This window comes from Pituophis catenifer, unplaced genomic scaffold (assembly GCF_029215685.1).
Source record: "Pituophis catenifer annectens isolate HBS135680 unplaced genomic scaffold, rPitCat1.0.hap2 SCAF_1, whole genome shotgun sequence".
In the NCBI taxonomy this organism is placed as follows: domain Eukaryota; kingdom Metazoa; phylum Chordata; class Lepidosauria; order Squamata; family Colubridae; genus Pituophis; species Pituophis catenifer.
This window is the reverse complement of record NW_027256881.1, coordinates 105586687-105598130: the sequence shown is the minus strand read 5'-3', so window position 1 is coordinate 105598130 and position 11444 is coordinate 105586687. Positions and strand designations below refer to the sequence as shown.

The 11444-nt window shown below is 38.2% G+C and overlaps 1 protein-coding gene across 1 annotated transcript in view; it reads right to left on the bottom strand.

The window, feature by feature from the left end:
- Nucleotides 1-1593: 1593 nt before the first annotated feature.
- The window catches only part of SIM1 (SIM bHLH transcription factor 1), a 70822-nt gene continuing 60971 nt past the window's right edge, over nt 1594-11444 (bottom strand). Inside the window, exons 10-11 of the mRNA XM_070953772.1 lie at nt 6509-6914; nt 1594-2330 (exon numbers count right to left, since the gene is read on the bottom strand). Of these exons, the coding sequence (XP_070809873.1) occupies nt 1594-2330; nt 6509-6914 (1143 nt within the window). The remainder of the gene's footprint in view (nt 2331-6508; nt 6915-11444) is intronic.

The following is an 11444-nucleotide window of genomic DNA, read 5'->3' as shown; positions in this document are numbered from 1 at the left end:
GACAAGCAAAGTCAATGGGAAAGTCAGCTTCACTTAACAGCTGTGTCACTAACAACTCCAGTGATCCAGCTAATAATTGTGGCAAGAAAGGTCGTAAAATGGGGCAAAATTCACTTAACAACGGTCTCATTTAGCAACATAAATTTTGGGCTCAATTGTGGTCATAGTTCAAGGACTGCCTATATTGTGTTAGCTTTTTCTTGAATAGAATAGAATAGAATAGAATAGAATAGAATAGAATAGAATAGAATAGAATAGAATAGAATAGAATAGAATAGAATAGAATAGAATAGAATAGAAAAGAATAGAATAGAATAGAATAGAAAAGAAATAGGAGAGGGACATTGGAGGAATTCTAGTCCAGCCCACTGCTCAAGCAGGAGATGCTATACTATTTCAGATAAGTGACTGATTAGTCTCTTCTTAAAAACCTCCAATGATGGAGTGCCCACGATTTCTGAAGGCAAGCTGTTCCCCTGGTTAATTGTCCTCCCTGTTAGGAAGTTTCTTCTTAATTCCAGGTTGCTCCTCTCTTTGATTAGTTTCCAATCATTGTTTCTTGTCCTGCCCTTTGACGTTTTGGAAAATAATTTGACCCCCTCTTCTTTGTGGCAGCCTCTCAAATAATAGAATACTACTATCCCCTTCTTTTCTTTAGACTAGCCAAACCCAAAACCTGCAGCCATTTTCTCTTTTGCTAAGTTTTGATGATTTCATAACAAGTTGCTCTTATCTGGATTTTTAACCATTTCCACCTATCTACCACTTTTTCATTAGGACTTTCCTAGTTTACCAACAAATAGAACTTCTAATGTGATCAGCTTTCAAAAGTGCTCTTTCCTCCAAACCTATGCCATTATATCACTTCCAATGTGGCCAACAGGGAATTATTAAGGAACATTAAATAACTCAAAATGCTTTGCATTCTGCTTTGTGTGTGTGCGTATATATATATATATATATATGCATATTCTCTCTAGCCAGGTTTTACCTATGTAAACTTAGTTGTTCTTCAGCCCTAGGTTCTGTGAAATCTCATTCACAAGTTCTTGTATATATACATATATATGTATGTATGTATGTATGTATGTATGTATGTATGCCTCTATGTCTATGTATGTTTCTGAACGTATGTGTGTGTGCATTTTTTTGCATAAGCACACACATACACATATTCAGTGCATAGTGGTCTTGCTTTATTAAGGCTTGAGAGACACCACTAACTTATATAGATTTTCCTTAACTAGTTCATCATGTATGTCCATGCAAGCAAAATGGCTAATTTTGCATAGCAAGAGTGCTCCCAACTTAGATCTCCTTCACAATGTGGTGCTAACTTTATGGTTTGATTTGATTTGATTTGCTTTACCTTAACCTTGAGAACAATGCATTTGAAACAGCAATTGGGATAAACCAACACTCAACACTACAAGAACTCTTTTAGTGCACTGTAGCTCATCAAATGTTGGTTGCAACAAGAATTTTAAAACATATGCGTCTGTGGTTATTACTCTGCAAAGATACTTTTCCTAGGACGGCCTTAAAAAGGGGGTGAGGTGGGGTGGGGTAGGGTAGGGAAGAGAGAAAGGCCCATCAGCTCCCATTGGTTATTATAACAGATGTCCCCTTGTGTCCCTGGGCTGGATCTTGCTGTATCCGTAGGTGAGAAGTCACATCAAAGTGTGATCCATTGCAACCCAAAGAATAGTTCCTAATCGTTTCACTGTCATAAAGGTGCTCCAGAGCAAATCCTGTTAAGGTGTAGGCATGCTTGTCAAAGTATTGCCTATGGGAAGTATAATAATTGGGAGAACTTGTGGGCTGATGGTCCCCTGGTGTCTGATGGGGGGATATGTCAGAATGAAAATAGTCTTTAGCCAAGAGCAAGCCTGATTTAGACATTCGATCAGACCCAGGACTGTTTATTCTAGATAGCGTTGTGGGGCTGTTGTCATAGTCATTCTCCTGGGGGCTCATCAGTTTCCCATCCCGTTGTTGCTGTGTGTGTTCACAAGGAGGTGTAGTGGTGATGCTGGGGACTCGGCAGGCCTCTCTCAGCTGTTGCTGCTGATGGTAGTTTGTAAAACAAACAGAGTGCTTTTTCCCAGCTCCATTCATGGAAACCAGCTGATCAGGGGTAGATTTCCGCTGCTGTAGCCTGTTCTCTTCTTCTTTAATCATTTGCTGAGTCGCTCTAATTAGAGTTTCGATTTTGCTGGGCTCATGTGGGCTGCCCTGATACTGCTCAGAGTGGTATCGGTCCCCTGACTCACTAGCCGAACCAGGATCTGGGGAACTAACCACACTTTCTTCATCCCAGTGCCCTCGTCCTAAAAAAAAATGAGCAAAACAAAGAGTATAAATAAGGAACAGTGGATTTTGCATCAAGTTCAGCAGATCATTCAGAATTGATGACCTCCTACAGACAAAATAACAGTATTAAGAATTTTAAGCCGTTTACAACCACATGAAGCTCCAGCATATATCTTGGCCCACATTGACTTACTGCCAATATTGTATCTATGTTAGCAGGAGTCTCTTGTCAAGTTCAGATTCAACTGAGGAACCTCTTGTCTCCTGACTTTGAGTCTTCTCACTTTGGATGTCTGAATTCACAGAAATCATGAAAGCTTCACTCCTTCCCTGTTTCTGTTTGGGGATGTCTCTGTAACATATCATTGCATCTTCCTACTTTGTATACGAACTATAATGCTTACAGAAAAAAACCATGTGCTGCTTGAGAAAGGAGATGCATAGAGATACATACCATGTTTCCCTGAAAATAAGACCCTGTTTTATATTTTTCTGAACCCTGAAACAAGTGCTTGGCCTTATTGCCATGCGCTCAAAAGCCCGATTGGGCTTATTATCAGGGGATGTCTTATTTTGGGGGAAACAGGGTATATTTTATAAATTTTTAAATATCTGTACAATAACTAAAACAAAAGTGACATCTATAATTCCACATCTGCTACCATCTGCTACTATAATATAACTGGTTCTAATTCTCTGTTACTGCTTTCCAGTCCTCTATCAATGGTGGATTCTCAGTTCATTTCTCCCTACATTTCCAATGGCTAGAATTCAAAGTCTTTTCCTCTCCTTTGGGCAACAAAGCACTATCATGCCATTTCCCTGATTCAACCAATTCATATAAAAAAGAACACCACTTGGGGGGGGGGGCAAAAGCCCTACTAAGCAGGTATATACAAAAGTATGACGGCTATTGCTTAACGCATTGTAAGCCGCCCTGAGTCTCCGGAGAAGGGCGGCATATAAATCGAACCAATAAATAAAATAAATATCAAAACATCATCTTCAAATCACAACACAGGACAAAATGTTAATAGTAAATGTGATGAAGAATCTTCATTAGCACATATTCCATGGAATTTAGTCTATGTATCTATCAGGGTAGTTCCATATGGTACAAAAACAAAGTTGTTCCTTTGTCTCTGTCATTATTGCTATATTATCATTATATTATAATTTCAAATATGCTGGCTCTGTAAACTACTTAGAGAGGACTGTCAAGCACTGTGAAGTGGTATATAAGTCTAGGTGCTATTGCTATTATAATTTCTCCATTTATCTAGAAAAAGAGACTGGGTTCAACTCACAGGAAAATTTGGTTTTGCAAACTTTCATCCCTGCTTAGCTCCTAACTGGTTCATAGTTAGCAGAGGCCAGCAGAGCCTGTGAACTCTCTGCAGCTGGTTTCCTATGCAGAAAGCATAGGAAGAATCGTCCCAAAGGGAATCTCATTTGACTTTCCGTAAGATAGTTCCTACATTACTGACTGCGTATCGCCACATGCACAATGCTTCTAGATTTTTTTTCCCAGTTTTTTTTCACAGCATTAGCATGCAGTTCAAATAAATGTCAGAGTGCTGTTATCCCTAGCCATCAACTGCCTAGTACAAATTCTCCAGAAGATATCCCCAATTCCAAACAAAAGAAAATATTTTTAAAAGTCTTTCAATATTTCATAAGATGTTGGCAATCCCACACAAGATCTCATGAGATCTCACATGAGAATATGAAAATAATTACACTATTTCAGGTTGTATTAGTCGAATATTATGACCTTATATCATCTCTTGACATTTCAGCTTTTTTCCCCCTTAATGGCTGGCTAACTGCAAAACCATGCGCTGGTATATAGGGACAAAAAAAGATTGCTGTCTCTTGTACTAACATATGCCTGCACAGTGCACAAAGCATACATGTGAAGATACTATAAAGGAACAAATGTACATCCAAAGCATCTGAAAATTAAAACAAATCAAATCAAGTGATGCCACTTAGTTTTGTTTTGAAATGCTTCTTTGTAAGGCAGGCAGAGATGCAATATATCTTGTCAACATATATTAGCATTTGCATTCAGAATCAAATGACATAAGTTTGTCTAGTCACGTTCAGTGCCTTATGCACTGAATTGCACAATCAATTATTGGTTCAGGAACATTTGGATTGTGCAATAACTCTTACCAATGAAATTCATTTTTAACTTAAATTACTTCCACTCCTATTAATGTTTATAGACTGATGATACAAAACTCAATGACTCTTAAGAAAGGGAAAAAAACTGCTAAATTGAATCCATTAATGTTCATAACAAAATTGGTAGTTCAGGCTTTCTAACGGTAGCTGAAGCTAGTTTTGCAGCCATATAACAAAATTGCTGAATCAGGAATTATAGTGTTATTGTGTATACTTCAATATATCTAATGAGACAGACACTAAGTATTGAAATGTTTTCTATTTTAAAGATATTTAATGCTGCACTTGTAAGCAAGGAACTCAGCAAAAGATGTGTGAAAAAGAGCAAATTCTATCTTGTAGTAATAGCACAACACTAATAATATCATAATAATATACAAGTCTTTTATAAATAAAAGTATTTAGCACAACCTAACAACCCTCTGGATATGATAAGACCCTGCTTTTTCTAAGAATGTCAACTCGAGTCAAGGTTCAAATATTACACCTATTTATTTGTGATTCTATTACCTGTTTCAGATGACTGGATGCCTACTTATATACTGTAGCTCATCTTTCTAAATTAAGCTGTGTTTCTATAATTTTGCAAGTCTCTTATACCAAAAGCTTGGACCTGAAGTTTTCAGCTGTTCTGAGGGTCCTCAAAACTTACTGTTAACCTAAGTTCTGATGCTGGCCTAGCATTAATCAATGCATCCAAGCTCCTTTCTTAATGGGGAGTAATGATGGCAATTGCCTATGCATCATGAACATCATCAGAACCATGCTTCCGTCTTTTGGATTTCTCAGTGCACTCTATTGACTTTAACCGGGGGGGGGGGGGAATGGATCCAGTAAAAACAAGGGAAGGGTCAATTGAACATTCTTGGCACTTGGTGTCTTGGGAAAAAATCCTGAAAGCACCATATGTACAGGAAAAATTAACAGCAAGAATGTTGTAATACTTCTGTTCTATTCCATTTTTCTCCATGCCTTTTTAATTAATTCATTCCCCTCTTCTCTACTATGTTGCCATTCATTTGTTAAGCCATTCTATTCATTTTGGGCTTTCATTTTATTCAATTATATAGCATATGTTATATAATTGAATAAAATGAAAGCCCAAAATGAATAGAATATATATATCTTGCTTTTTAATTATACAGGTTATATATAAAGCAAGATATATATATTAATTAATATTCTATATTAATTATACAGGTTCACTCAGTCTCTGTAGCACAACCCACATTCTTTAACCCAAGTAATTGTTTTCATGTGGAGACACGGGTTATCATTTCACAAAGAGTCACTTTCTTTTTTCCCTTAATTTCCTGAATTTTTGGTAGGTCTCTCTGTATGGAATACTTCCTAAAGTTTGGTCTTTCAAACTTCTCCCTTTACAGTTTTGTTATTTCCAGTATTGAGTATCTAAACTACTTTTTGTTCCCTTCTCAACAAGTCTAACCTTTTTTGGATTTGATCAATAAATTTGTTAAACTTTAGCACTTCTTAGCTGAGTATTTGCATAAATAATCCATTAAATGAAGATATATTTTGAAAAGAGACTTTCCTATTCATCTTATCCCATCCCATCCCATCCCATCCCATCCCATCCCATCCCATCCTATCCTAATCAAGAAGGCCAGCACAACATTTCTTACCTGGTTGAGAGGCAATGTGTAGAGAGCTTTTAATCTGCAGGTAATCCCTACAACTATATTTTAAAGTATCAAGAACATATCAAGAACTCTTAGCTGATACCCAGTGTACATAAAATCAATTTTATATAGGTTTTAAAGGAGAGCTAGTGCTTAAAACTCTATCTAACTTTTAAAGACTTTTTGGCAGTCATGAAAAAAAAAGAAAATATACTGAATCTGTAACAATATGAGAAACTACAGCAGCTATAGAACAAATATGTCTAAATTGCCTGTAGGCTGAGGGAAAAAACTGCAAACACATTTTTAACCTCTGGCTCAAGGTTGCTTACACAAGTAATAGTTCAGGTTGGTTTACAACTTACCATGAATCCTGTGAATGGATGTTATGTGTGGCATGTTGCTTTCATAGGCTTCTCGGCTCTCAGGAGAAGATTTGGTTAGTGGAAGGCCAGATCGAGAACCCCACCATGCTTCCCTTCCAGGCTGTGGTGTGCCAAGAAAGTACCGACCAGCCTCACACCTGCCCCCTTCACAGGTTTGACTTTGGAAGTGTCTATCATCCGCTAACCTAGAATGGTCAACTGCAAAACCATAGCAGAGGGCACCACGATCCGAATATTGTCTATAGGCACAGGAAACATCATGATGCTGAGAGTTTGGTCTTTCAGTGGGATCCATTAATTGTGGAGATGCAGTGTCAGTCAGTGGACTTCCACCCCACTGGCTTTCATGATCAGATTCAGATCTTTCTGTATGAAACCCAGAATACTGCTGGATAAAAGAAAGGGGGGAAGAGAAGAAGAAATTAAGGGTAGATAAGTGCTGATCAGTAATTTGATTTTCAAGGTGTTTAAGACCAGGTGCAAATCAATGTTCCTGAATAAAAAAAAAATCTACATGCAGTTATGTGTAATATCACACAACCGGCTTGTGAATCAGGAGGTATATTATTTTTTTTAATTGTTTGCTCAGTGCATATCCACCTCTATTTCATTCTTCCTGCAAATACCTCTTATGGAAATCAAATGAAGCTACATTCTCTTTTCAGTTGTAACCCCACTGGAAAGCCAGCTCCAGCCTCTTCTGTATTTTGCAATAGCTTTTCATTACAAAGCTACGATTTATCTGGTGAGGCTGCCATTATACATACCAGCATGTATTCATTTCTGTTGCAGCAAGTAGACTTCTTTAAGCAACTTACTGGATCATTAAAGCATTTCGTTCTACTATTCATCAACTGGACGCTCTCAAGATCTACTGGTCCTACCTTTGCCATCATTCTCATTCATGAGAATTTTAGACCAATACATCTCAGGGCATTGAGCTGACGAAGGCATCGTCTCTGAAATTATATCCACTGAAAACTGTCCTGCTTGGTTTAATCTCCTTTAGTAGGGAAGAACAGATTGGTCTATCCATTCATCAATCCATTCCATCCCTTTTATTTACAACTGAAAACAATTTACAGGTATTTTTGTGTGTGTGTGTGTGTGTTTCTAGCATAAAGTTTTTCGAAACATGTATCCTTTATCATACTTTACCTTAATATGTGGAGTCCATATTTTATTCATTTACTTTAGAGACTTACATGTCCATCTATCTTATGTGCCATAACTATGGGCAGTTCACTGCCACAGTGATAAAAATATAAAAGAAACAATATCCACACACCTCAGTCTCCAAAACACAACTCTTGGTGCCCTAAAACAATCCTTCCTAATACATAAACAGTCTTAATTACTGGGATTCAGTCTCATCCTATCCCAACAACTGGGGGAAAGCGGTCTTTTTAAGGCCTTCGGAAAGACTAGTAAATGGGGAATCTGCTGGAATTTGGAGGACAAGACAGAGGCCATGGAAACATCCAGGTCTAAGATAGACATAATCTGTCTATGGTAAAGTACTAATGTTAACATCCCTCTAACCCAAATCACAATATTACTGCACTGAGACAAAAAAAAAAACCCTTCAGATCTCTATAAGCGTGTTTGATGTTTTGAAAGAACTGCATCACAAAATTCAGAACAACATGAAATCTAAAATATTTCAACCTACATATTAATTTGGGAGGTCCAGGTCAAATCTATTCAAACTGGAATTCATGAAAAATGCTGCTCCAGTGAGTTTTACATTTAAACTCCTCAGATTAAATGTCAACAAACTAAGATGCTATTTCCCATCCCAAATATTAATATGTAAAACCAGAAACATATTTTGGGAAACATTCCTGACTTCTCACCTGCAAGCAATCATTTTTAAATTCCTTCTGGCATACTATGCCTCAGCATGCCTTATTGCTAACAGGATTACTCATCCCAAATTCTTCAGAACAAATATTTAGAATTACCTATTTTTACAGTATAGCATCATGTAGAATTGTAAACAGTTTTATACAAGTATCTTCTCTAGTTTTAAGCAATACTTAATTCATGGTGTGCATGTGTGTGGGGAGGGAAACTTGTCCAAAAGTCAGAAAAATGGTTTCAACAGCTTGACTGACACATTGGGGTTTTGAGTGTATGGCTGCATCCCCCATTTTGACTTTTCTCACTCTCCCCATCTCTGCTTCTGGGTTAGATCTACTGAAAATGGATCCCTTGGAAATCTGCTCTATGTATCTGGAGGAAACCTTTCTCTTCACCCAATATTTTTACAGTTTAGATGGATTTTGCTTTCTTCTGTCAATGAAATATTGAGACTCATTCTCAAGCAGTTCTAGAATAAGCACAGCTAAAAGGCCATCTTGTTATCAAATACCGTGTTTCCCCGAAAATAAGACCCTGACTTATATTTTTTTGAGCCCTGAAATAAGGGCTTGGCCTTATTGGCATGCGCTCAAAAGCCCGATTGGGCTTATTATCAGGTGATGTCTTATTTTGGAGGAAATAGGGTATTAACTATTTTTATACTGCCTTTGACTGATTTTCAGTATTTATCCTATCTTCACCTCACGTGAAGATATCTGAATCGGAAAACATGAACACAGGAACAATTCACTAGGATTTACATCTCCACAAGCTCACACTAATTAAAATGTGCAAAAAAAAACAAAAAAAAAAAAAACCCAAGCCTTGTTTCGGTCTAAGTGACATGGTGTTGTTACATTTAATGTCTTGTTTTGACTGGCCTTCTCTAAGATGGAAGGATGAAGGCACAACACTGGAGAGAAAGAAGACCTCTCCAAGTGGTATGAAAAAGGGAACAGCATCAGAACCCAACATGCATGAACTTAAATTAGAAAGTTGATCTTTGGTCAAAGGACAAGCACAAAGGGGTTACCACTCAGCTTCAGATGACATTTGGCAGAAAATATGCAGGGAGATGGGGAAGCTTTTTCAACCATATTTGGAAGTGGTTTCATTTCATTTTTTTTCCCACATCATAATTCCTATAAATTTTAATGTAGCTTGTCTAGTCAAATTACAAGGCAAGGACTGGGGCAAACGCTAAGAGTTTACTTGGCTAGGAATTATGCCTGAAATCAATTAGTGCCTTCTCAAACTGAAAGGGCCCCTAGCACTCAAGGAGTTCATATAATCTATTTCTGACCATGTTTAGTCACCAAGTGCTTCCCAGTGCAGAACGATCCCAACAAAGATGGATCGCTAGATGCTGACAAAGAAGGGCTGACAATTCCTGAAAGATGGTCTGACATTCAGTGCCATTATTAGAATCCTGAAAGTTCTATTAAGCCAAGAAAATCTTCAAGAATACTGAATTTTAGGTATCAGCTGAAGAGTCATCCTGAAATGTATATTTTTCCTCAATGGTCACGCAAACAGAACTTTTCATTAATAGAAATAGTATAGGTTCTAATCAGTGTATGTAAGTGGCAGTTCATAAGCCCTAATGGAACTTCATCATGAATTCAAAGAAGTGTTTTTAATTCATCTGCTTTTATTTTGAGAAAAAAGAAGCTGCAAAATTCTGGAATCTCTTTGCAGAAAACAGATCTTGAGGACAGCAGTGGAAGAGAAAGATTATCAGAACTTGAGAATGATGAAGCTTCGTTCAAAACACTTTATTTTTCTTTACAAAGTGTATAGCAAATGGGGGACAGGTTAAGTCAAGCATTGGCTCAAAACTTTATTGTTTTTCAAATAATGTGATAACGTCTATCAATTATATTTGTTTTGTGTCAGCCCCCATGACACTGTATCCAATTATGCCGGTCTGTTTCTGCTGTTTTCCTGTCTAATTAATCAACTCAGAGAACATTACTAACAAGTTCTAATCTGTACACAACTGAATTCTGCCAGGGTTGAGGTGATCTGGTCCCAAAGAGGCCAAACTTTATCATTATGTCCTGCCCAGCCTGGTGCCCCATCAAAGCTAGTGAGGAAAAGGCTCTTCCAAAGCGAAGCCAGGCTTACAAACTTTCTCATTTCCCAACATCCTGCCCCCAGATCCAAAGTTCAGAAGGAAGACTACCCTATCCTGTGGGCAAACTTTGGCATTTGACCGTCTAGAAAAGCAAATGAAAAAGTAAGCGCTTACCATTTTTTAACCAGTTTTTAAACATTTCAATTTTAAAATAAGGTTAGGACACTTGCTGCATTAGTTCAATAAACTCAGCCTAGGCTCTTTTCTGAATAATCTGGAGACTGCTGTTCTTACTTCATTCCTACTATGACTGCCTGTAGGGGGATATTTCATAAATGTACCCTTGAAAATTGACAGGTTTTTTTAATCTATTTTTTCAGGAGGAGGAGGAGGAGGAGGAGGAGGAGGAGGAGGAGAAGAGGAAGAGGAGGAGGAGGAGAAGAAGAGGAGGAGGAGGAGGAGGAGAAGAAGAAGAGGAGGAGGAGGAGGAAGAAGAAGAAGAAGGAGAAGAAGAAGGAGAAGGAAGAAGAAGAAGAGGAGGAGGAGGAGGAAAAGGAGGAGGAGGAAGAGGAGGAGGAGAAGGAGAAGGAGAAGAGGAGGAGGAGGAAGAGGAGAAGGAGAAGGGGAAGGAGAAGGAGAAGGAGAAGAAGAAGAAGAAGAGGAGGAGGAGGAGGAGGAGAAGAAGAAGAGGAGGAGAAGAAGAGGAGGAGGAGGAAGAAGAAGAGGAGGAGAAGGAGAAGAGGAGGAGGAGGAGAAGGAGAAGAGGAGGAGGAGGAGAAGGAGAAGAAGAAGGAGAAGGAAGAAGAAGAAGAAGAAGAAGAAGAAGAAGAAGAAGAAGAAGAAGAAGAAGAAGAAGAAGAAGAAGAAGAAGAGGAGGAGGAGGAGGAGGAGGAGGAGGAGGAGGAGGAGGAGGAGGAGGAGGAGGAGGATGGAGGAGGAGGAGGAGGAGGAGGAGGAGGAGAAGAAGAAATTTAG